The sequence below is a fragment of the Notothenia rossii genome, assembly GCF_949606895.1.
Source record: "Notothenia rossii genome assembly, chromosome: 2".
In the NCBI taxonomy this organism is placed as follows: domain Eukaryota; kingdom Metazoa; phylum Chordata; class Actinopteri; order Perciformes; family Nototheniidae; genus Notothenia; species Notothenia rossii.
The window spans coordinates 34,027,133-34,050,661 of record NC_136904.1 but is presented as its reverse complement, the minus strand read 5'-3'; the positions used below and the strand labels follow the sequence as shown (position 1 = coordinate 34,050,661).

The 23,529-nt window shown below is 38.7% G+C and overlaps 2 protein-coding genes across 3 annotated transcripts in view; one reads left to right on the top strand and one right to left on the bottom strand.

Annotated features, from left to right (window-relative positions):
• The first annotated feature begins 6,533 nt into the window (after positions 1 to 6,533).
• LOC307028238 (uncharacterized protein) lies at positions 6,534 to 17,573 on the top strand. The gene is made up of 3 exons (XM_079663093.1): positions 6,534 to 6,839; positions 7,194 to 7,234; positions 9,535 to 17,573. The coding sequence occupies exon 3, from the start codon at positions 9,546 to 9,548 to the stop codon at positions 16,086 to 16,088; it is 6,543 nt and encodes a 2,180-aa protein (XP_079519219.1). The 5' UTR covers positions 6,534 to 6,839; positions 7,194 to 7,234; positions 9,535 to 9,545; the 3' UTR covers positions 16,089 to 17,573.
• LOC307028240 (uncharacterized protein) overlaps positions 8,692 to 23,529 on the bottom strand; it is a 51,570-nt gene continuing 36,732 nt past the window's right edge. For both annotated transcript variants that reach the window (XM_079663096.1, XM_079663097.1), the window contains 9 exons: positions 23,323 to 23,439; positions 23,010 to 23,033; positions 22,808 to 22,849; positions 22,288 to 22,319; positions 21,914 to 21,998; positions 21,493 to 21,633; positions 20,555 to 20,653; positions 18,981 to 19,083; positions 8,692 to 8,998 (listed from right to left, as the gene is read on the bottom strand). In XM_079663096.1, the coding sequence (XP_079519222.1) occupies positions 8,973 to 8,998; positions 18,981 to 19,083; positions 20,555 to 20,653; positions 21,493 to 21,633; positions 21,914 to 21,998; positions 22,288 to 22,319; positions 22,808 to 22,849; positions 23,010 to 23,033; positions 23,323 to 23,439 (669 nt within the window). In that variant the 3' untranslated portion in view covers positions 8,692 to 8,972. The remainder of the gene's footprint in view (positions 8,999 to 18,980; positions 19,084 to 20,554; positions 20,654 to 21,492; positions 21,634 to 21,913; positions 21,999 to 22,287; positions 22,320 to 22,807; positions 22,850 to 23,009; positions 23,034 to 23,322; positions 23,440 to 23,529) is intronic.

The window sequence follows — 23,529 nt, the reverse complement described above, 5'->3', positions numbered from 1 at the left end:
CGGCCCCGCCCACTTTTGGGGGAAAACAACGCTGACATTTGAATGGCGGTTAATTCAAATTCTGATGTTTTTGCCAATCCGATCAAATTGTTTTGAAAACCGTGGATTTTTGGATCTTCAAAGAGCCCGATTACGATGGCCAGTCAGGCAAACAATTACATTCGATCATTGGAAATTGACAATCGGTCTTGATATATGGTTAAATTAAAATCAGTAGGCGAGGCTGTAATTTCTCCAGCTGTTACTCTCATGAGCAAGGCGGAACATAATAGTTTTATGATGCCAAAAAGCTGCTGTGTCGTTTATTGCACTTCAAACATTAAAAATAATCAAGAGTTCAGTGTTTCTGTACTTCCTCTAAGAAGAAACGACAGTAAAAGAAGATCTCTGTGGCTTCAGGCTTGATCGCCATTCAAATGACAGCGTTGTTTCCCCCAATAGTGGGCGGGGCCGTAAAGTGACGTAGATGTTACTCTCATCTAAATCGATAGCCTACTGCTATATTTAACCATATATCGAGCCCGATCGTCAATTTCTAATGGCTTAATGCAATTGTTTGCCTGTCTGGCCATTGGAATCGGGCTCTTTGAAGATCCAAAAATCTCCGGTTTTCTTACATTTCTGATCGGATTGGCAAAAACTTCAGAATTTGTATTGACCGCTGTTCAACTGACAGCTTTGTTTTCCCCCAAAAGTGGGCGGAGACGTTATTTTTGCCCGGAAGTGACGCATTTGTTACTCTCATCTATAAGGGACATTTCGAGCATCATTGCGATACACAGCTACTGCTGATTACCCAAGATCCTCAGCTATGGTTTAAGCTTGGTGTTTGGATGTTTTGGCCGCAATGCACGTTGGGATATGGTGTTTATGTGATATGAAATCCCCAAAACATTTCAGAGTTTAGGATGGCCGAAGACACAACACTACCCAGAATCCTCAGATATCATTTAGGACTACAGTCCCGTTGCTTGACAAACCCTGTGATTAATCTTCAGGCTCTGTGATTGGACGTTGGAGTGGCAGTGTGCCAAGGTTACGTTAGACAGATCTTTGAAATGGAATGAAACCCACGGCAGACTATCCAAAGCTGGACTCGAACGGGTCCAGCCCCCCCCCAGAACTACACATGCTGGCTATGTGTTTCGCAACATGTTTTATGGCACGTCTCTACTGTGAATTGTAGTTTTTTAAAAGACGTTTTCCTCACAATTAGAAGTTGCCAGTATTAAACTGTGTACATCCCTGGTGGTTTAGGAGGGGATAGGAAACACATTGGGGTTATCAAATGTAAAACATATAATTAATAAATGGGTGAAAATTGCTTGTGTCCATAATGGGCAGCATTAATATATACCCACATGACAGCTCATTGGTACTTTGTAATTCTACTCCAATACAATTCAGAGGTTAACCTGGTATTTTTACTCCACTACATTTATTTGAGTTACTTTGCAGATTCTGATTAATGATGTGAAATAAAAACAACCCTTAAATCAGACTTTAGTTACACCTGAGTAAATTTCAGGGAAGGTGATTGTCAAATGCCTACAATCAAGCAATATATTTGATAGTTGGTGCTTGAGAAGACTAAACATTTATCTGCAGATCCCTATAAAGCATATTCATTACTCGTTATTCTCTACTACCCAGCTAGCGGGGAACGTTCTCACAACTTTGGCTAACGTTACCTATTGGTTCTAATAAGGTTTTAAAGAAACGTTTTAATCTGATGTTCAAAGAACCTTTTTAGGATGTTTATTTTTTCAAATAATGTTCCTATAAGGTTTAAGGTTAACTAAGACATAACGTTTTATCTGCAACATTCTAAGGATGTGTTTTGGATGTTGTTGGGTAACACATTAAAGATATTCTTTATAAAACGTTCCCTCGACGTTACATGATAACAAATGAAGAACATTCTCCAAGCAACATTCTGAAAATGTTTTCAGGATGTTATTGAAGCCTGAGATGACAAAGTGTTTTATAAAATGTTCCTTTAATGTGATATGTTAACAAAGGTGGAACATTTTGCCTGCAACATTCTAAGGATGTGTTTTGGACGTTGTTGGGTATCACATTAAAGATGTTCTTCATAAAACGTTCCCTCAATGTTACATGATAACAAATGAAGAACATTCTCCAAGAAACATTCTGAAAATGTTTTCAGGAGGTTATTCTTTTTTTATAAAACATTCCTGTTATGGCAAATATTAACACGGTCATGGTCAACGTCAGATTTATTTCTAGAGCGCTTTGAAAAACAAACTTGTTGCATTTGTTTGAAAAGGATGTTTTAAAAAAAACTGATGTCACCATATTTTCCTTTTGAAAAAAACAAACATGCACGTAATTCATGATAAGCTGTATGCAGATATTGCATGTTTGCGGTGGCATGTGTGAGTTCCCAGCTAGACATTTTTGTTACCATTCGTTGTTCTAGGAATGTTTTCAGCGGGACGTTTTATTTGGGTTCCCAGAATGTTCTTCTGAAAGGTAGGATAACTTTCTTTCAAAACATTCTTGAAATGTTTGGTGATAACCTTCTTAAGATGTTTTTGATAAGATTGTTAGAACATTATGCCCTACTGTTCTTAAAACGTTTTCAGCAGGACGTTTTAGTTTGGTTCCCAGAATGTTCTTCTGAAAGGTAGGATAACGTTCTTTAAAAACATTCTGGAAATGTTTGGTGATAACCTTCTTAAGATGTTCTTGATAACATTGTTAGAACATTATGCCCCACTGTTCTTAAAAAGTTTTCAGCGGGACGTTTTATTTTGGTTCCCAGAATGTTCTTCTGAAAGGTAGGATAGTGTTCTCTAAAAACATTCTTAACATTTTTGGTGATAACTTTCTTAAGATGTATGAGCTCATTGAGACAATGAATAGGACGTATAAAAACGAATTTATGCATGCAATATTCACTCACATGCACTTATAATCACACTAAGGTATGTAGGCCCACAGTATTCATAATATCATAATGTAAAATATCCGAAAATAATCACACTTTTTTCTGACTATAAAGATTGTGTCTCGTATGTAGGTTCTCTAACTGTTAGATAAGCTATCTGGCCGTGTGTGGTTTGTGAGGGCTGCGTATAAACAGTGTCCGCTGTTTTCTGCATATTGGATAAAAATCGTTATTACACCCTTTAGATTTGAGACAGACATATAGAGGAACGGACCGACTGTCACTGCCCGTCCCTGAAACCCCTGTTAGTGTTTGTATGTGTTTGTTTCTACTGTGTGTCTCTCTCTCTGCCTGCTGGTATGCTCTACACGGCTGGGAGCAATCTCCAATCAACCACACCTGCAACCTGCTCATCAGCCACACTATGAAAGCCTGCAGCCTGCACTCATTCCCTGCTGGATTGTTGACGTGAAACGTTTGTTGCGTGCCGCTATAGCTTTTTACCAGCATATTCTTTGACAACTTTGCCTGCTTTTGCCTCACACTCATTTTTATGTCTCTCCCAGGAGGAATCCAAGGTCTTCCACACTCCCAAGACCAGCCAGGCCTCTCCACCCTGGAACAACTGTTTCCCACTGCTGCCATAACCCACCTCCACTCCCAGCTCCCCTTTTCTAATAAACAAATGTTACTTTCACCAGCTGATTCCGATTAATCCTTTTACATGTGTTAAAAGTCAAATTCCAATAGTTAAGTAAACTATCAAAATCATCCTTATGACCACAGTGGTCAGTCCACTTACCCAGGAATTTTTAGTTGAACAATTACAGGAATATTATGTCTTTATGTTACAAACACAAACACATTTTAAGAAGGTTATTACCAAACATTTTAAGAATTTTTTTAGAGAACGTTATCCTACCTTTCAGAAGAACGTTCTGGGAACCAAAAGAAAACTTCCCGCTGAAAAAATTCCCAGAACAATGAATGTAACATTCTCAGAATGTTTTTAGAACATAAAATGTCTAGCTGGTTAATAGTTAATAACTTTGTATTATTAGTGTAGGACACTTATGTATATATAACATCTGAAGATGTGTAGTTTTATTCATGTTTTCACATAATTTTACAGGATATTGCTATATTATTTCACATGTTTTACTTCTACAAATTAATATCTGATTTGTAAAACATCATAGACAGAAAGGTATATCTGTCATTTAATGGTAAGCTATTGCAATTCTGAATCCATAGATGTGTCTCCCATCACCCAAAACCCCTGACTATTCTCTCAACTCAGTATTTATATTCTCATATTCAAAGAAAATCAGTAATATCTTTAAAAACTACAAGTCCCTGTCTATAAACTGTGCACCGTTATGGTGTAAATATAGCCTATTTACCAATTGGATCAAATATAAAAATCAGCCGAGTCATTGTTGATACTGCAAGGAGACGTATTGTGTAAAGAGAAATTGGAGATGTGGTTTAATTGCTGATATATTTATGATCCACGTCACATATTCAGTTTCGGTGGCATTTCTTTCAGTTTGTCTAGAAGTCTTCAAATCAGGGCTCTATAAATAAGGAACTACGGCAGATGTGTAATATTTAATGCAGCCGAACCGTGTATTACAAAGCCGTTATGTGATGACTTCCAAAGAGAAAAGCAATTACACTCAGATTAAAGTATTATTTTATTTTTTGTAAATGTTTTTCGCATTTCATATCGCATAAACACCATATCCCAACGTGCATTGCGGCAAAAACATCCACTCACCGAGCTTAAACCATAGCTGAGGATCTTGGGTAATCAGTTCAGTGGGTGTGAATCGCAATAGAGAGGCGAAGTCCCTGCCTTTCCGGTGGACCTTATTTTGGAAAAAGTATGTATTGAAGTCAATGGCGAGAGAAAGATTATCTTTCGACCCCGTTTGAATTGTGCCACGAATTACACATATGATGTTTGTCAATTTAAAAGAAAATGTTGCCAATCAAAATTTTAAAAAAATGTTGTAAAACTGTGAAGTAATACTTTTTTTGGTGTGAAACTGCTCAATGAACTACATCTCCCGCCTCGCTCCACACGCGAAAACGTCCGTCACGTTAGCACATTTCACTTCTTTCTTTCAGAATGAGGCGAAAAGTATTAAAAGAGGTGAATATCACTACAGGTTTGTGCATGTTGGGAGCTGTATACACAAAAGGGGAGTTAGTCGGTTCCGTAAGAGCCAGCATGCGGGACCGGGATTCTGAGATTATTAGTCTTTCTAGTTGCGTATTTTTCATAGTCTTATATTTCAACAGTTTTACGACAAACTGTGACTTTTTTGTCGTTGAAATCATTTTTTAAGATTGACAAACATGTGTAATTCGTGGCACAATTAAAATTGGATCGAAAGATACGTTTTCTCTCTCCATTGACTTCAATACAATATTTTTCCGAAATAAGGTTATAAAAATAAGGTTAAAAATACAGATTTCATTATTCTGAGGCTCTGAGCCCCATTTATTTTCCTCGCGGACGGCAACAAAACTTCGACATAATACGATTTAAAATAAAAACAATAATCGTGGCTTGATATTGAGTAAGAACACGTTTTTATGAACCTCACAGCTTCCGGTCTTCCAAGACCCGACCGGACAAAAAGACGTGGTGCAGGCACGAAACATACTACCAATAGAAATACATTGCTTGAAAATCGTTCTGTGTGACACGAAAAAAAGGGGGAAATCGTGTTGGTGAACACGAATCAATAGATTAAATGTCGTGACACGGAATGCAGTGAGACCGGGTTGGGTAGAGGCTCTGGTGGAATTACATGTATATTGAGTCTGTGGTAATTTAGGCTTTTTGTACACCTGCTTAAGGCCAGCAAACTATTTATTATTTTATTATTTGTTAGATACTTTTTTAAATTAAAGTAGAGCAATTATTTGCAACACAGTGCCAAATGTGCTTGGTGCTAAAATGCAACCACAATGTTGCTCCACCTACAATGTTACTGTATTTTTACTACTCTGCTTTTGTATTTCTGTTGCAAGAACTCAAATCGGTAGAATAATCCTCCATTATTCCAGAACAGCAATGGTATTGTCCCAGCCCACTTCGTTAATAAGCCTCATAGACATAAATTCCACAAGAGGCAGTAAAGTGTTATGATGTAAATTGATACAGGTTGAAAGACGGGCGCCGCATGGCAGCACGTGTTAATAGCTGCAGTTGACATGCGTTGTAACTTCAGTCAAATCACAACTACACACAATCTAGGTGGTAAATAAAGGAAATGCTCACAGCATTTCAACCCAAACCTTATTAACACACTACAACATTGTTCATACAACTTTACCCCCAGCTTTGGGTTAAAACTCCAAAAAAATGTCATCATTAAAAGTGGCAATCATTTATGACTATTGTCAGGTTTAGTCTATAAGGTGTACTTATTTATAGAAAATGTGTAAAGGAAACAGATATTTATTAAAAATAACTCAAATCTAAATCACTTTATTAAATAGAGCTTCATTATTTAGACTCATAATACATATTGGTCAACCCCCCCAAACCAAAGCCATGATAGAGGTTTTAATGATAAACAAACCCCTTTATGGTAATTGACCTCATGTACTGATTACCTACTGAATTTCTCCTTGCTGGTCTGCTGAGCAGACACAAACAACCTCCTTCCCTCAGGTGGAGGTGTCCGCAGATCGCCTGTAGGGGCTGCACCTCAGCCATCTCAGGTGGCCTGGAAACCCCCTGCCCTTGCAACACACACTGAAGGCAACTGTTTTATTTTTGGAATGGCCACGGCACGGTGGCTCGCTCCCTAAGGCTTCAGTTCACTTCAGGATGAGTGGCCCTGTGGCACTCTGAGCCGGGATTAACAAGCAGAGAGCAGTTTGTCCCGACAGCCGCTCGCCAAAGGTAAACCAGTAAAACTCAGTGTCTGTTGATTGCCAAGATGGTGGTACTGCAGTTGAGTTGTCCTGACCAATTAGCCAGGTGCTAACCTGGAAACGGTGCATTGGATTTGATAGAAGCACGTGCACTGTCTGAAATCTTAAACGCATGATGCATTTCAGACATAATATCTGTGAGAGGAAGTGATTGCAAAGCATTGTTTACCATGTTGTATGATTAATGACAGGTAAATGTATGCATGAGACACAGATAAACAAACCCTGCACTTTAATTATAATGGCGTTTCACTTTTAGTTTTAAAGTATTCCATTTTTTTCTGTTGCTCTCTTTTACACCAAACTTCTTTTTTTTGTGCAGCCTGCCCAACAAAACAACACCTATTTCCTTTCCCCTCTAAGGTAAGTGCTGCTCAGATTGATATTGAAGCAATGTGATGGTTACCAAAGAGCTTGATCTCCATTCTGTTTAAAAAAGTTCTTTAAAGCTGGAAAGATAGAGGTCATGGCCAACAGCTATCACCAAGCTAATCTTATACTTTCCCCTTTTGAGCTGCCCCAATAGAAGCCTCCCAGATATCCAACCGGCAGAGCCATAAAAGGGGGACTTCTCATGTGTCAGCTGCCGTCCTTGTCACTGTGACTGGAGGAGTCCCTTTGACAACAGGGATTCATGTTAAACATTTCTCCATACCGAGGCCAAACCCTCTCAGCTTTTGTTTTTCAAGACAGGGACAACAACTCCCAGGAGTTATATCTATGTTGCAACTTCCACACTTTGAATATTTAGAACAGATGTTGTTGCAGAAAATAGCCCATTGGGTAAAACTATCCTTCTTTCAGATCAAACTATTACTAACATTACATAATAGGAACATTTAAGATAATCATCGCTCTGAAACACAAGGATAAGCTCACTGTCGGAGCAGCTCTGAGAGGATTTGGGTTCCGGATAGATTTCCAGCAGACTGAGGCTGTTTGTGTGAGTGCCGGATAGCAGGCAGCAGGTGCTCGGTGTCAGGATGTTTGCTCTTATTTCCCTGGGTCTAAAATAAGAACGTAGACCTTATCTAGTGTTACCCAGAGATAAACTCCAATATTCAGACATAAAGGAAACAATTCAGCTCAGGTTGCCTCTTTAGTAAACCAAGTCAAAGGATGTTAAATGTCAGTCACATTTGAATATTAAATATATTTTGTTTTCATACGTCACTACAAACCTAATATCATCTTTATCTATTTAAATTCTGGATGCAGAGGAATGTGTGTAAGATTTATTGTCAGTTTATTATGCTTCTGACCTTTGAACTTCTTATAGTTTGCTTGTAATGCTAATGAGGAATTTGGTCCCAATTTACTGCTGCACACATTTCAAATTTATTTTGGTTATGAAGATTAGCTTAATGCTGCCACCCCTCCTGCCAGCACAAACCGAGTCACCCTCCTGTACAGTAACTGTCAATCATCCTCCTTCGAGTTTACTTGTATTTCCTGCAGAGGTCATTTTTAAATCCGACAGTCTCCTTGAGAAACTATTTTCACAAGTAGTTTGTCATCATTTCAAAGAAGCCTGGCCATAAGTTATAGCTTTACATGCCTTTCTATTTCCAATTGTGACGCTCCTTGTAGCCGAGCAACTTCTTCAGGACCCAATTAAGAATCTTAAACCTGCTAATGAGCTGGTTGTCATGAGAGCTCATAGTTTTCTATAGCCAACTGCAGACTTGTCTCTGAGCCATTTGCACAGGATAAATCAGTGCAGTTGGGAAGCAGCTGTATACACTATACTAGGAACAAAGTAGGAGACAATAAGTTTGCCTACACATTAAACAACAAAGGAAGCAAAGACAGACACCATCCAATAGCTACATTATTGATAAGACAAACAACATAAATGTGTTTAATTGATATGATTTCAGCTTAGTAAAAGGTCTACTGAATACATAGGAAGTACAAACTGAAAAAAGACTCACTTTTTGCTTCACTACCTGCTGTAAAATGTGTGCTACAAGAAATGTATCATTAGAAAAGGATTTTTCAACTTTAAGCTTGAATAACAGAAAAATTATGAAGTGATAGTGGCTACTATTTGTGCAGTATCAATGTTGGTTTTCAGAATCCAAAAAGTCCATCATGTGTTTCACAGATCTTCATAGAATTGTCCAGCTGAAAAGAGAAAAAATATGTCTTATTAAAAACATGTATATATTTGTTATTCAAACACAAAGAATGACCTTAATCAAATACCTCAGTGATTATTTTTGACAGCTTCTGAGATGTCTGAAGGAAATAGTACTTTCCTATATGACTCTGTATTGGAATAAAACTCAACTTTTCCGACTGCTTAGTGATTAAAATATAATTCAATGCAACCGGCAACTCTTTACATTCCTGCTCTGATGTCATAAAAGATAATACCAAAACAGCAAGGTGATTTGTTACCTTTTCATGAGAAGTTTTGTTGGATCGTTGCTTTAATCTCTAATTTGTATTTTCGGGAAATAATTGACTCATTATGCATTTTGAGGACAAATGGTGTTAAAAGCACCATTTGTGCTTTTAACAGCAACTTTGATAAAACTGACTTTTACCTGACCGACTTCTTTTGATTAATAATTTGCAGGTTTTGTGCTTTGCTGTTATTCTAGAAGTAGATTTTTGGATAAAAACAAATTGACTGATGTTTCTCATCTGTCTTGCAGGAGTCTGAATAATGCTGATGGATGTCGGCTACAGTAACGGGCTGGAGCCTGACCTTTCCCAGCCATATCCTCCGCCCTTAATGCCAAAACCAGGCAAAGACAACGCAAGGCTTCAAAAACTCAAGAAGAAGAGAGCCAAGAAAAAAAATAGCCTCTCTCAGACACCCATCCCCTTTCGCTCCTGTTTGTCGCCTGTCAACGAAGCAAGCACAGACCTTGAGCACAGTGACCAGTCCAGCCCACCAAGGACACCGGAATCAGTCTACATGGCAGACCCTTCAGTGTCCAGTTTCCCTTTTGACTCCTTCTGTGATCCGTTCGCATCTTCATTCCCTCACCCTCGGAGTAGCCCCTACCAGAAAACTGGCAGCTTCCCCACTCAGTCCTATATAGGTCAGATCAGGACTTCTGAAGAGCAGGTGGCTCCGCTGTATGAATGCTCCTCTTTCTTATTTGATGACATGACTCCTTTCATTATGCCACCTTCAATTTCACCACCCCAATCACCACCTAAGCAGGTTCCACGAAACCCTCTTGCTTTCAATTCAAACCGGACACCAAATTCCCATTGGTCCGTCACAATAGTCCCTCCAGCCTCTGTGTCGCAATCCAGCCCTAAAATATCAACTCACAGTCTGACCCTATCCCCAGCCGCCCCCAACTGTGACCCAGGCCCCGCTCCTTCTCTGGCTGCAGACCTTCCTCCTCATCCAGCACTGCTATCAGTTTCCAATTCTCAGATACAACCTATTATTTCCAGCCAGAGGGAGACAAGCGCCTGTTCAAAAGACAACCCTCAAAGCCACCTAGCTTCTTGGACTACAAGACCTAGTGGTAATGGCAACTTTGTTCCAAGCCATATGTCTCCGGAGATAACCGCCTCAAAAATATCACTGGTTGATGCAGCGATAGGCACAAAGCCTGACGCCACACAAAACAGGGTTTACACATCCAAGGCAACATTTTATGAGATCTCTAAACCTCCCTCCATGCAGGACCTTACAGTTATAAATCCAAACTACCAGGCAGCATTGTTTTCTGACATACTTAGAAAGAAAACAGATGTGTCAGTAGTGGAAACAGATGAAACACTGAGTGTGCCAATGTCCCAATGTGGAAGATCTAAGACCACTTATTGTGCACCGGCTCGAGTTTCCACACCTTTTATTGAAATATCCAAACCTATCCCACTTTTATTCGCTGCTTTCAACTCCTCCCAAGATCTACAAGCTCCTGCAATTCCAGAAGAAGCTCCGAGACAGAAATCAATGATTCAAGCGAGTGGTACAATTGAACCTCCAGCTGCCATAGAAGAACAGAAGCAGACTGATCACATTGATTACATCAGTAATAGCAGACAAGCTAGCAATTGCAAAGAGATAAATATTCAAAATACACGGAGTACAATAAATCTAAGCTTTGCTAATACTGAGCTGTACCCCAGAGAGAACTTGTCATCAAGTATGACGGCACTTGACCCTGCCATGGTAAAACCAACACTAATACAACCAGTCATCCTTAAGCTACAAACAAACCCCGTTTTTGAAAGTGGAGCTACAACTTTGCCATCGGTCCCATCATTTTTATCCACTGTACCAAACCTCAACCCTACGCCAGTGATTTTAATGCAAGCACCATCCAGTCCAAGCCCCATTATCCCTTATCATCCTCCTGCAGTCAATGCTCGCAAGTCTTTGTCATCACTTTTGGAGAGTCAAATGTCATTAGCAACCTCAAAGCCCAAATCAAGATCAACATATTACGGGCTTACTCCAACTCAGTATGCGGCCTATGGTGGGATAAAGTCTGCCGCATCACATTACAGCCCTGCACCCCTCCGTGCAAATGAAACCTCTTCAGACAAAACACAGTCAGCTGTAGCTGTAGATGGAACAGACCTCTCAAAGCCTGATTCAACAAAACAACTAAATGGATATCAAGATCAACCATCTTCAATGGAGGTTTCTACCGCTAACATTTTAAAACCCATAAGGGATTCTGAGACTCCAGCTGATCGGACCATACTAAGTAGCAATGATGTCTTTGAGATCGGGTCAGAAGCTCAAAGTATTGGAATACAATCACTTAAAACATCTAAGGTGGACACAATAAAACCAGAGCTTCCTCTTGGCTTGGCACAGCAATCAATGCAACAATCCACAAGTGACTTATCCACACCAAAAGCCTCATTCTCTGAGGCTCCAAAACCAATACCTAAAGCAGGTGAGGTACACACACAAAATACGGCACTATTTTCTATAAAGGCAGAGATAAATACTAATCCATGCTTTACTGATAGCGGTAGTCTATCAAGTTTTTCCTCACCCTTAGTGAAAGTAGATTCAAATGCAGAAACATATCATGGTTCAAAGGGGATAGATGCCATAGAGAAAGGTGTTTATCTCGAGAAAATACCTACAAAAGTAGAATCCAAGATCACCAATTACAAACAAACAGAACAAGTACAGATAGCTTCGGTGAAGTCTTACCAGACTGCTAATGGAGTCAGTTCATCAACAGCAAATGGTCTGAATGTTCAACAAACTGACAAGCCTGTTAAAAACCAAGCTGACCGTGAAAAAAGAATTCAGTCTCTTGCCACAGATTTAGAGCCCAAAAACACAGGAAAGGCCATCATAAATGGTACATTTATCACAGGATTACAACAAACCACCAATCTGATTTCAGGAACACCACTGCCCAGTAGAGGAGCTCCTGAAACTGTTTTACATACACACAAAGAAGAAGTTAATCAGTGTTTCAAAGCAAGCAGTGGAGTTCCCTTACCCAATAAGGCTTCCACTGCAGAACTTACCCATGACAAAACAAATAAGGGGTCCAATTTCTCAAATATATTCTCCAAAGAATCAAGTACCACTACCACAGGACCCATTTTTCCTCACGAACCTGTTATATCATCTGTATGTTCCTCACAGTATAGTATCTGCACAGCATCTGCAGCTGTCCAAAGCACAAAAATCAATCAACAACTCAGCACTAAAGTTAAAATTAACAGAAAAAGTAAAGTGGAAGACAACAAGATACATTTGCCTGAAGGTCTCTTAACATTTTCTCAAGCACCAAATACACCTAATACACCTGCTGTAAATGATATCTTAATGGGCAAACCTACAAGAGCAACCACACTACCTGACTTTTCTGTCACCGCAACCAAATCACCCAATATGTCAGAAATGACCTTGAATGTGCCCACAAAAGAGCCCCCAAAGCTAACCAAAACTGTTAAGAATTTACATCCAACCCCACAGAGTAGCAATGTATCCAATGGCAACCATAACGTTGTTCAAGAAGCAGGTTACTACACAAACTCAAGCAGAGCCATAGTAAAGACCACACAAGCAATTGAGACAAGTGTAAGCATCCCTGCTAAAGTTGCAATACTATCAAGCCAAGTCAATACAGAGCCTAAACTCCCCAACTCTAATAGTTCTGAAACTAACTCAATATTTGATAAATATTTTGAATCCCTGTCCACTAATGCTATAGTAGACTCATTGACAAGAAAAACACCAACAGATTGTATTCCCAGTCTACCTTTACGAGCAGAAAGCATTCAAAAATGGGGTATTGAAATAAGACCAGGTTCTAATTTTTTAAAAGGAAACACAATACCACACATGCCCAGCAGGGAAACCAAACCGTCCAACAAACCATCTTCCAAACCGTCTTCAAAATCGTCCAACAAAATTTCCAGTAAACAGTCTGCAGAATTACCAACTTTCAGCAAGACTTTCACGGTCTCAGCTGGACAGCCAGAAAATGTGTATGCTATTCAACACAGTAGATCTGTTGCAGAAAAGTTACAGTCAGACAAATACTTTTGTGACAGCAATGTCAACAATATTCTTGCAATTGAAACAAGTCTTAGAACCCCTGCGAAAGGTGCAATATTGTCGAACCAAGTTAATATAGAACCTAAACTCCCCACATTTAATAGTTTTGAAACTAACATAGTTGGTAACACACAATTAGAAACAGAATTGCAATCACTATTCACCAATGATAAAGTTGACTTAATGACAGGAAAAGCACCAATAGAGTCTGTTCTCAGTATACCTATTAGAGGAGAAAGCATTCAAAGACCTGGCATTGAAACAAAACCCGCTTCTAATATTTTAAAAGAAAATACAGTGCTGCACATACCTAGCAGTGAAACCAAACAGTCCAACAAACCATCTGCTGGATTACCAACAGTCAGTAAGACTTTCACAGACTCAGATGGACAACCAGGAAATTTAGAGAGTATTCAACCCACTAGTCCTGCTGCTGAACTGTTAGAGTCATACATATCCTCTGGGGGCAGCAATATCCACAGTATTGTTTCCACTGAAACCAAAGTCGCTGACACGCTCCATAGTGTGCCTATTGAAGACCGAGCAGTGATTAATAAACCATCTTTCAGTTCTGTGCAGGCCAGTAAAACTATAATGCCGTCTAGCCCTACAATGAGGCATATCAGACAAAGAAGCCCTCAGCTGAGATCAGACGGGACTGAGATTCGACAGCAAGCCATACATGCAAATCCTGCTCATGGCTATGTTGCTCAAACAAAAAATTACACAAATGTAAAAGGAGATAGTAAACACACTGCCAACATTATTACTGAACATGGATCCTATGAGACTTCTGCAGATCAATGTCTTGCTAAAAACACTGTAAAAGAACCAACCCCTCGCACCAAGCCAATACAAGTCAATAGATCTATTAGAAGTCCACCTATAAGGACAACACATTCTGTAACATCTAAGACTGGGACAAGTGCTTTCTCCTCTTCTGGTTACGTCATGGCTAACATGTCTAGTATCAGTGTAGAACAGCAAATCGCGTTGTCTCAGGATACTTTTCAAACCACTATAAATTCTGTGAGCTCTCAGACTGGAGTGAAACAGTTGAGGCAATCAGTCACTGAAACAAAGACATCTGTAGAAAATAAAATTCACACTGAAAACACTCAAATCGTCTCAAACATTAATTCAACTAACCATGCTGTCGCAAATATTCAAACCCTTGCCAAAGCCAACAGTGATGCTAAAGACACACTAATCGCTCCTAAAGTAACTAAACCTTGGGCCTCTCCTCTACCTGAGCCAAAATGGCGTACTACACAGATTCGGACCTATACTCCAACCTTGCCCCCGTCTTCTCCAACTCCGGTTTCTTTAAAGCATAAAAATGAAAATAAACCTTTGCCCGTCACTGCGAAAATTCAGACAAAACCTCGCTATACATCTCTTCAAAATAATACACCTACTAACATTGTTGAGCCATCTGCAAAATCATTAACAGATAATATCAGAAAACCAGACAGAAAATCACCCACAACTAAGGACTCTTCAGTCATGAATCACAATGCTGATGTTAATGTAGATTCACAATTGAAACTGATAAAAACAAAGGTAGAAACTAATTCTAGTAAGGAAGAAACAATCTCCTCACTTAACAGTTTTTCTAGCACTCCAATACAATCTACTGTTCATGTTTCAAACAAACCGACTCTAAAAACACAGCCTCATAATCCACACATAGAATCAAGACCTTCCTCTGTCCCTGTAGAAACAAAATTATCAGATGCAAATTCGGATACTTTAAAGTCTACCCCCAATCAGTGCCAGATTAGCATGCACAACAATAATGTTCAGCCTTCAACAGAGCTACCACTAGAGAACATTTCCCCTGCAAAGCCAGCAACAGATACTGTCATGAAACCATCCATAGTTAAAGCCGCTGTGATTGACTCTACCACTCCCGCCCCTCTGCCTCAGGCCTCAGTCTCAGTCAAAGCTCCATCCCCAAACAGAGGAATGTCACCGCCATCTCTGCAAAAAACTGGACTCAAAGAGAAGGAAGTTCTGAGGACCAAAGCTTCAGCTGCGCCGACGGAAGCCCTGGCAGACAACCCCTCCACGAAGTCAGCGACATCAACTGCATCTTCAACTGATGACAAGAAGGATGTGACAGCATCAGCTCAACCCAAAGCACCCCAGAAGCTAAAAGGCCTAAAGGGGAAGCTAAGTGGATGGACACGGCTCAAGAAACACATGGTCGTGGAGCCAGAAGAACCTACGTTTCCAATGCTGGAGATCAAATCACAGGTTGATTCCACTGCCGGCAATGAGATAACAGATCAGGGTGGTGATAAGTTGTCCCCAGACCAATGTGCTCATCGAGAAGTGATTAGCGACAAAGAAGGTCCCAAGGCATTAAAGATGTGGGATGCCTTGCTCTTTCAGATGTTCTCAACAAAAGAAAGAATCATTCAACAGCTCAACACCACCAAGAAAGATTCAGAGAAGAAAAAGGAACCTAAAGACAATCAAGCAGAAGTTCCTTCTTTTGTCAACCGCCTTCCGATTTTGTTGTACAGCCCCCGTTTTGATGCTAGGAAGCTTAAAGAGGCGGCAGAGAAGCCACTCTCGAAAATAGCAGCAGTGTTTGAAAAGGGACTGATCAAACGCAAATCTCAGGAAGATGAACGAAAGGACTTCAACAGGAAAGCGAGAGGATTTGGTTCAACAAACTCTACAGATATATAACTTGATGTGTTGCAAAAGTATCTTTTGGAATGGGAATGATTAGTAGTGTGTGGCAAAAGAATAAAAACAGAAGTGGATTTAGTTCATTTAATAATTATAAATAAGGGCTGAAGTGAGGAGTTTGATTATTTAAGAGGGGCAACAAAGTATGATTTATTTATTAGAACCTATAAGTTGTAACTGTATGTGTACAAGTAAAGATGTATGATATATTATAACTCTAAAAAGTAACAGATAAAAACACAGCGGTGGTATAGGTGGGGAATCATTGCACTTAAAAGTAGTAAATATGAAAATAAAGAAACAAGATAGACGATGAAAGCAAGGAATATTATGTGTACGCTGCAACTTTACTTGGTTGGATTGTTTCTTTTTTCATTTGATGATAGTGTAATTGTGGAGTTGAATGCATGATGTGTAGATACATTGATTGATAATAGATTGTTTCATTTGTAACGCTTCCTTTTTCTATTTTTTCTAAAGAAAGTAAAGCTTTCATTGTACTCCGCTGGTAGGCAGTCTTTAATATCTGTAATAAATAGGACTTTTACATTCCTGGAACAACAGGGCAGTTGGATTTGAAAGAAAGAAAAAAGGCTTGAAGATATAAACAGAACAGAAGAAGGTTTCTGCAAGGTATGAATGGAAATTAATCGGCGGATGTTCAGGCTTCCAACCAGAGCAGGAAACTACAACCACACAGGCTGGTACAAAAGAAAAAAGGATCCCACAGGAGGTCAAAGTTTAAATTTGGTTTATGAGGAAATACTTTCAAAACAAATTGTCATTAGCCTTGTTTATGTTACAGTAAGTGCTAATTAGCAAATGTTAGCATGCTAATGCTGTAAACGTAATGTAATGGGCAATGTAATGTACATTGCCCAGCCATAGCATATCCAAAGGGATACAGAGTCTGAATTCTGTTTTATAATTAAAAGTACCGTTTTCTATCGTTTTGTAAGTTGGAGATCCATTGTGACCTCGTAACCTCAATGAAATAGAGATAAACTAATTGACCCTGTTGTGGTTTGTAATTTCCTGCCTTGTGATGGATTGTCCAAGACTTGTGAAAAATGTTACTGAATTTAGATTGTTTCTAGGATGTAGAAGTGGATACCAATGAATGATGAACATGATGATGACAATGATGATGCTGAGTCCTGCTGTAGGAAGACAGACTAACTAAATATTGAGGGATAGCTAGAGAATAAGTACAGATATTAGAAGATGAGTGGAGCACTCATTTTGAGGATTTGGTGCTGCCATAGCAAGCATTTGCATGTTAGTTTTGAACCTTTTAGTCTCTATATTTCGATTTTAAAAAATTGCTGTTTTCCCAAAGATGATCATCCATATGTGGAATTTCGTGTGAGGTGGACTTCATAAAGCTACCCAAAGCCCCATTTATTACTCGAATGCTCAAGCCATAACATGTTTTATATTAACTGTGTGATCAAAGGTGCATAAAGTTAAATGTGAAACTTTTGTCTTGTATTTCCCCTTTCTTTAACACATTATATTTGATTGCTTTTACTTATGGATTGTCAGACAAAGAAACAAAGTACCAAATAATAAGAACTAAATTCAACTGTAGCTTTAAAAGGAGACACAGACATCACTGCTGAAAAGTAAATTGTTAAAGTATAATGTCTGTGGTTCTTTATATTTGTGGTATTGTCAACTACTTCCATGAAGGGACCAGAACCAACGGTGTTAGTACTCTCTGACTTCCCAGTGTTATATATGGAATTAAGTCTTAAGCCGCCCCGCCCCTGACAATGTAAACCTATAGTGATGACTCACAGACATACTCTTTGGTTTTTTAAAAGGTCAAACAATTTCCATAACTTTTGTTTTTGTTTTAAACATTACATTACATTACATTGCATTTAGCTGACACTTTTATCCAAAAGCGACTTACAATAAGTACATTCGACCAGGAAGATACAATCTTGATTGTGAGTGTGTGTAGGTTGTGAGTGTTTGTAGGCCACAGGTTTGAACTCAAACAGTGGGAAATAGTACATTTGTGGAGGACTATTTTAAGCCGCAGGTTAATCCACGTTTGCTGCAGTAGTAGAAACCATCAACAGGCGGTTTGTGATCCCTAGGGATCTCTAGGGATCACAAATGGTCATGGACCCATGAAACCTTGAGCTCTTAAGCTAGCAACAGACAGTATGCACCACACAAAGGTATGTCTATGCATGGCACTCAAGGCCACAAAATGTTATTGTCGGCCAGTTTATTATGCAGCTCAACTGTACATATTTAGTGGGGGTTCCTGCTATGTATTTATTTCAGCTAAGGTTGCCTTTGGCTGAAACGTAGGGTGAAACCCCTGTTTTACTAATTGTTTGTATATGGGATTGAGTGAGTATTCATGGTAATGAAGGAACATGTTTTTCAGTGCAATAGTTAAGCTCATTGATTTGTTTTGGGTCAGTATATATCATACTTTGAGACAATAACAATACTTGTTGGTACATCTTTCTTTTTGGGTGTTGGTCTTTTCATGGGATGTTCTGACTATAACAAAATACAGAATATATTGAGACTTGACATGTTTTTGGAGAACAGTTTGTAAAATATAATCTTTTGAATTAGTTAATGTTTCATTTAAATTCCTTTTTTTGGTAAGAAACATTGTTTAGGCCAATTTAATGTTAGTGTCTATACTTGACTATTCTTTATAAAAATAACATTTATCTTCAAGCTAGTTTTGCATGTTAAATTAAACAATAAGTCTCTAAATATGAGGCACATTTTGACTATTAATTGTATGAAAGATGAAAAAATTGATTAATAAATGAAGTCCTTAATAAATATAATAATAACAACAACAAAGTTACTAGCATAGTAACAATCCAACATAAATGGATGTAGTCTTACCTGACTGGCAGTTTGCATCTTCACTGTTGCTGTCCACAGGAACCTTCTCATACTTGCCGTGACCCATCACCACAAACTTAGACCTTTTCCCAGTTGAACTTTCCTGGAATTCAGTTATTACATCAGTTATCAAAACAGATTCATAGACATTATCCAACAACTTTAGTGTGGCCTTATTCATCTGAAACTTTTAACATCCAACAATATGTGACAGTTTATGACCTAATTGCAGGTATAATAATAACACATGTTATTTTTATAGCGCTTTTCCTGGTGCTCAAAACACTTTACAAGCAAGTAAAGAAGGAAAATAACAACAAAAGTATAAAGTGCTAAGCTAGGTGGAATAGGGGCAAGGGGTAAGTGGATTAGCAGTTGAAGGCAAGAGTGAAAAGGTGAGTTTTGAGTGATGTTTTGAGTCATACATTGGTATGAGTTGTAAGCACAGACTTTATATAAAAGGTTGTGAGCATTCAAACCAAATAGTGTATTTCTGGTCTAAACAAGTCATGCCAGTGTTTACAATATACAGTAATTATACATTTTAGAGAAGAAAACAATTATTTAAAAAATAACCCATTCGAATAACAACAGGACTATGAAGGGAGCTTATTCACAACTTGGAGCTCTAGACCCCCGTGGAGTATTAAAACTAATGTGAGGGGTCTCAAGATAACAACAGCTACATTTGACTTTTCTGTTAAAAAACACAGACCATCTGTTTTATTGTAACAGGGCCTTAACAATTCTAAGAATACAATCAAATGGGAACTCTTCTTTGGTGGAACTGATCATAATATATTTCCACGCTCAGCCATAGGCAGTGACAGCAGAGTCACAAATAGACATTATCTCATTGTAAAGGATCGAGAGCCAAAAGGTTGGGAAATACTGCAGTAGGAGGTCCCGGTCCCCAGGCATGGAACTACAATTATACATCCAATTTCTTTGTACACATCTGGTTTTGAATGAGGCTATAAAACCCTCAATGTTTTCAACTGTCTCCTTACAGTGTAATGGTAAAGAAAGCAAAGTTAAGAGAGTATGAGATTTTAACAAACTATCCTCGGTCAGCTCTGAACATTAAATTGTGCATTAGAAAAACAATGCTATTCAATTAATTTAAAGCTTATTAGATTTAGGTGAACTCTATCCTTTAATTCTTATGTTTTAAAACAACACCGTGTTTCATGTACTGCAAATATAGCAACATACAGTACACAGTTTGTCATCTCTGCAGCCACAAGGGGGCAGACTCTCAATGACTGCTCTGTTCAGCTGAGTTGAAATGATTTACACCAGATGAAAAAAGATGGGTGTGGTTGCATAGTGGGGAGGAATTCTTGTTGAATACTGTCATAAAACAACATGTATATGAAAGTTAAGGAAGGGGGGGATTACATTTGATAGAAATAAACAGTTGTTCCAAAGCTCATGTCACAGAACTGAAAAAGGATCAGTTCATGGGTGAAAAGCTTTGTGAATCGTGTCAGACATGATACAAAAAAGCAAGACAGTGAAGCAGAGACAAGTATCAAACAATCATGTTCATTGAGGATCAAATTCAGACTTACTCCTTGTCTAAAAGGTGAGCTGCACCTGCTCCCATCTTCACCTTCTTTCACCCACTGATTAATGAGATTGGCCACGCCCACTTTTAAACCATCTGCATCCTGAGAAAGAAAAGAGGAAATATTATAATATTTGTAATTCTGTATGTTTCAAGTTCACCTACATATATTTACCATATATGTTTATATTAAATCAAATTCTAGACCTTTCCTGGACAAAATATCATATTCTTTCTGATGTACTGTAAGACTTCATGTGTCATAAATGGTTCAAATTCATTAATGTTTAAACTGGAAGCTATTTAACAATGTTAAAGGGGCCCTAATGCAGTTCATATTAGTATTTAGTGCCTCTACTGTGACATGTCTTCATCCTTTAATGTTCAAAAAGCTCTTTATTGTTCTCATACTGCCTGTGCTGCAGCACCTCTTTTCACCCTCTGTCTGAAACCAGAGCCCAGTCTGCTCTGATTGGTTAGCTGGTCGGCTGTGTTGTGATTGGTCAAGAGCTCAGAGATGTCCCGACCCTTAGCCTATCACGTACAATGTGTTGGAGTGGTAGCCAATAGAAGCACGTCAAACGGCAGCATTTCAGGCAAGGGGGGAGTGTGTGGGAGAGAAACTCCCTCTGGAGGGAACTTTGGCATTCAAGCCTTTGCAGACCATTTACATGCACTAAAACCTAAGGGAAAACCCAGAGAAGCATTAAAGGGCTTATTTAGAATAAAATATTGCACATAAAAGATTTATGGTCATGGAGACAATGATAAGCCTCTGCCTGTTTTTTCATTTGGATTTGTAATACAACACGACATTAACAAACAGGAAAATTAAACTTCTGAACAATTCGTCAAAAAACCTGAGTGAAAGGATGAGCAGTTATTTATCAGTTTAACTGTAAAAAGGTAAATTAGGATAAAGAAAGAGACGTCATCATTTACCTTAGATGGTGTGACTGAGGTGGCGTTTTGCTTCCAGGCTTCCCCGGCCTCAAACAGGTTCTTCTTGGACGAGACGGCTTCAGTGGGACTCGTCAGGTCCGTCAGCACCTGGCTGCCGGACCTGCCTTCCTTCGAGGCGACCTGTGAATGAGATCCGGTTTGAGAGTTTAACATAATGAGACACAGAAATTGGGGATCTTCCATATTGTAGTTCAACAATACATGCTGGTTCTTCACACAGATAATTTATTCAGAATTTGATCTCATGTCTGAATATTATGGTTTCTCTTAGAGTCAAACAAAGATGCATTATCCTAAACTGTGATAGTACTGGCAGTTTTTGGAAGTACTGCAAGGGTTCTCAAAAAAGTCAATAAAATAAAAAAGAACCATTGAAAAGAGTCACTCAGTGGGGTTTCACCTCGAGAGCATGAGTGTACAGCTCCAGTTTCTTGTCAATCTTTGAAACAGCAACAGGTGACAGCGTCTTCTTTATGCTGCCGGTGCTTTAGGAGAATGGATACGTGTTAAGAGTGAAAGTATATAACTGTGAGAAATCTGATGATGTAAAAGTATATTCTTTTATATAATTAATAATCTAAAACAAGATAAGCAGCAGGGTGTTTGATAAGCAGATCAGAGTAGACTTTCTTCTCAACTTCTGCACTTCATATTTTGTACCTGGAACTTTTTTTTTATTCCTAGATTTATTATTATAACATTTCCATAAGATGGTGCAGCACTGGAAACAACTTTCTTTTAAATCTACTTCACAAGACATTTTCACACACTTACCTTTTCCTCAGTGATTCAGTTCTCTCTATGATCTAAGGAAAGAGACAATGAAATGTTAAAACTCACGGGAATTATTACACATGTATGGGATTTGACCTTCAGTAGCAGACTTTTTATTTATGCACCTATAAACCGGCACAAAGTTGTTATTTCATTTTTTCTACCAGATCAAGACAGAAACGTATGTTCCTAGATTGAGGGTGAGTGTGTGGAAACCCCCCAGCTAACTTGGTAATCCTATATTTAACAGCATTTATCAAAACAAATAGCTTGACATGGTTAAACCCGGGTTAAAACATTTCTAAAATGAGCCAAGAAAATCTGGCAGTTTAAATAATACAAAAGATAGACCAACCAATTGATCAACAACAAAAAGAAAAATAATAATGACAACAATAATAAAAACAACACAGTTTGAATAGAATAGTGTGCTATTTTTAAGATTCCTTTGAATTGACATTTCTTATCCCATTACAGCTTCTGACCTTGACCCTTTACACTGGTATGCTGCAGCACTCACCTTACATTTACTGTCGGGGGGGACTCTGCTGTTTGCTTCATCCTGTGAAGAGACACAGATTAGAGCAGGCCCGGCAGCTCTCAAAAGTCATTTGAATGACTATAAGTACAGAAGAACTCTGACATGCAGCACGTTTGTGAGCAAAACGTTTGTACATTTAAATTAGTGCAAATCAGTCAGCTGACACATGCACAGCACTTACTGGGTAAAACTGAATGAGGAGTTTCTGGTGGAAGAACAGCGGGGAGCATGAAAGAGAAAAAAACATGTTGGTATGGTTAACATGGAAGCATAGGACTGGGTGATGTTTACAAAATCCCATGCCGGGATATTTCAAGCAAAAAAAGCCTTAAAAGACCAAATCATTTTGTGCAACAATTGTAAGACAGAGACCGACAATCATCTCTAGCACAGCTACTTTCACTAACCAAATCAATAGATGCTGGCATTCATTCCAATGCTTTTTGAATTTAGAAAATCATACTGCACACACCCTCTTTGGATTGATGACATACCTTGAACGTGGGGCTCATCGGACCGTAGTTTAACGGCTCCTCGCCTTCGCTACTGCTGCAAAGAGAGGCTGCAGATCCTCTGTTCAGCTCCTCAATCCTCCCGCTCTCCATTGACCTCTAGAACAACACCACCATACAAATATCAACCAATATGTCTATTGTTTGAATACAGTAGACTATCAAAAGTCAGTATTAGCAGTATTATAC

Bases quoted from the DNA above. Each gene is read 5' to 3' on its own strand.
- LOC307028238 (XM_079663093.1), top strand. From the start codon at position 9,546: ATGCTGATGGATGTCGGCTACAGTAACGGGCTGGAGCCTGACCTTTCC.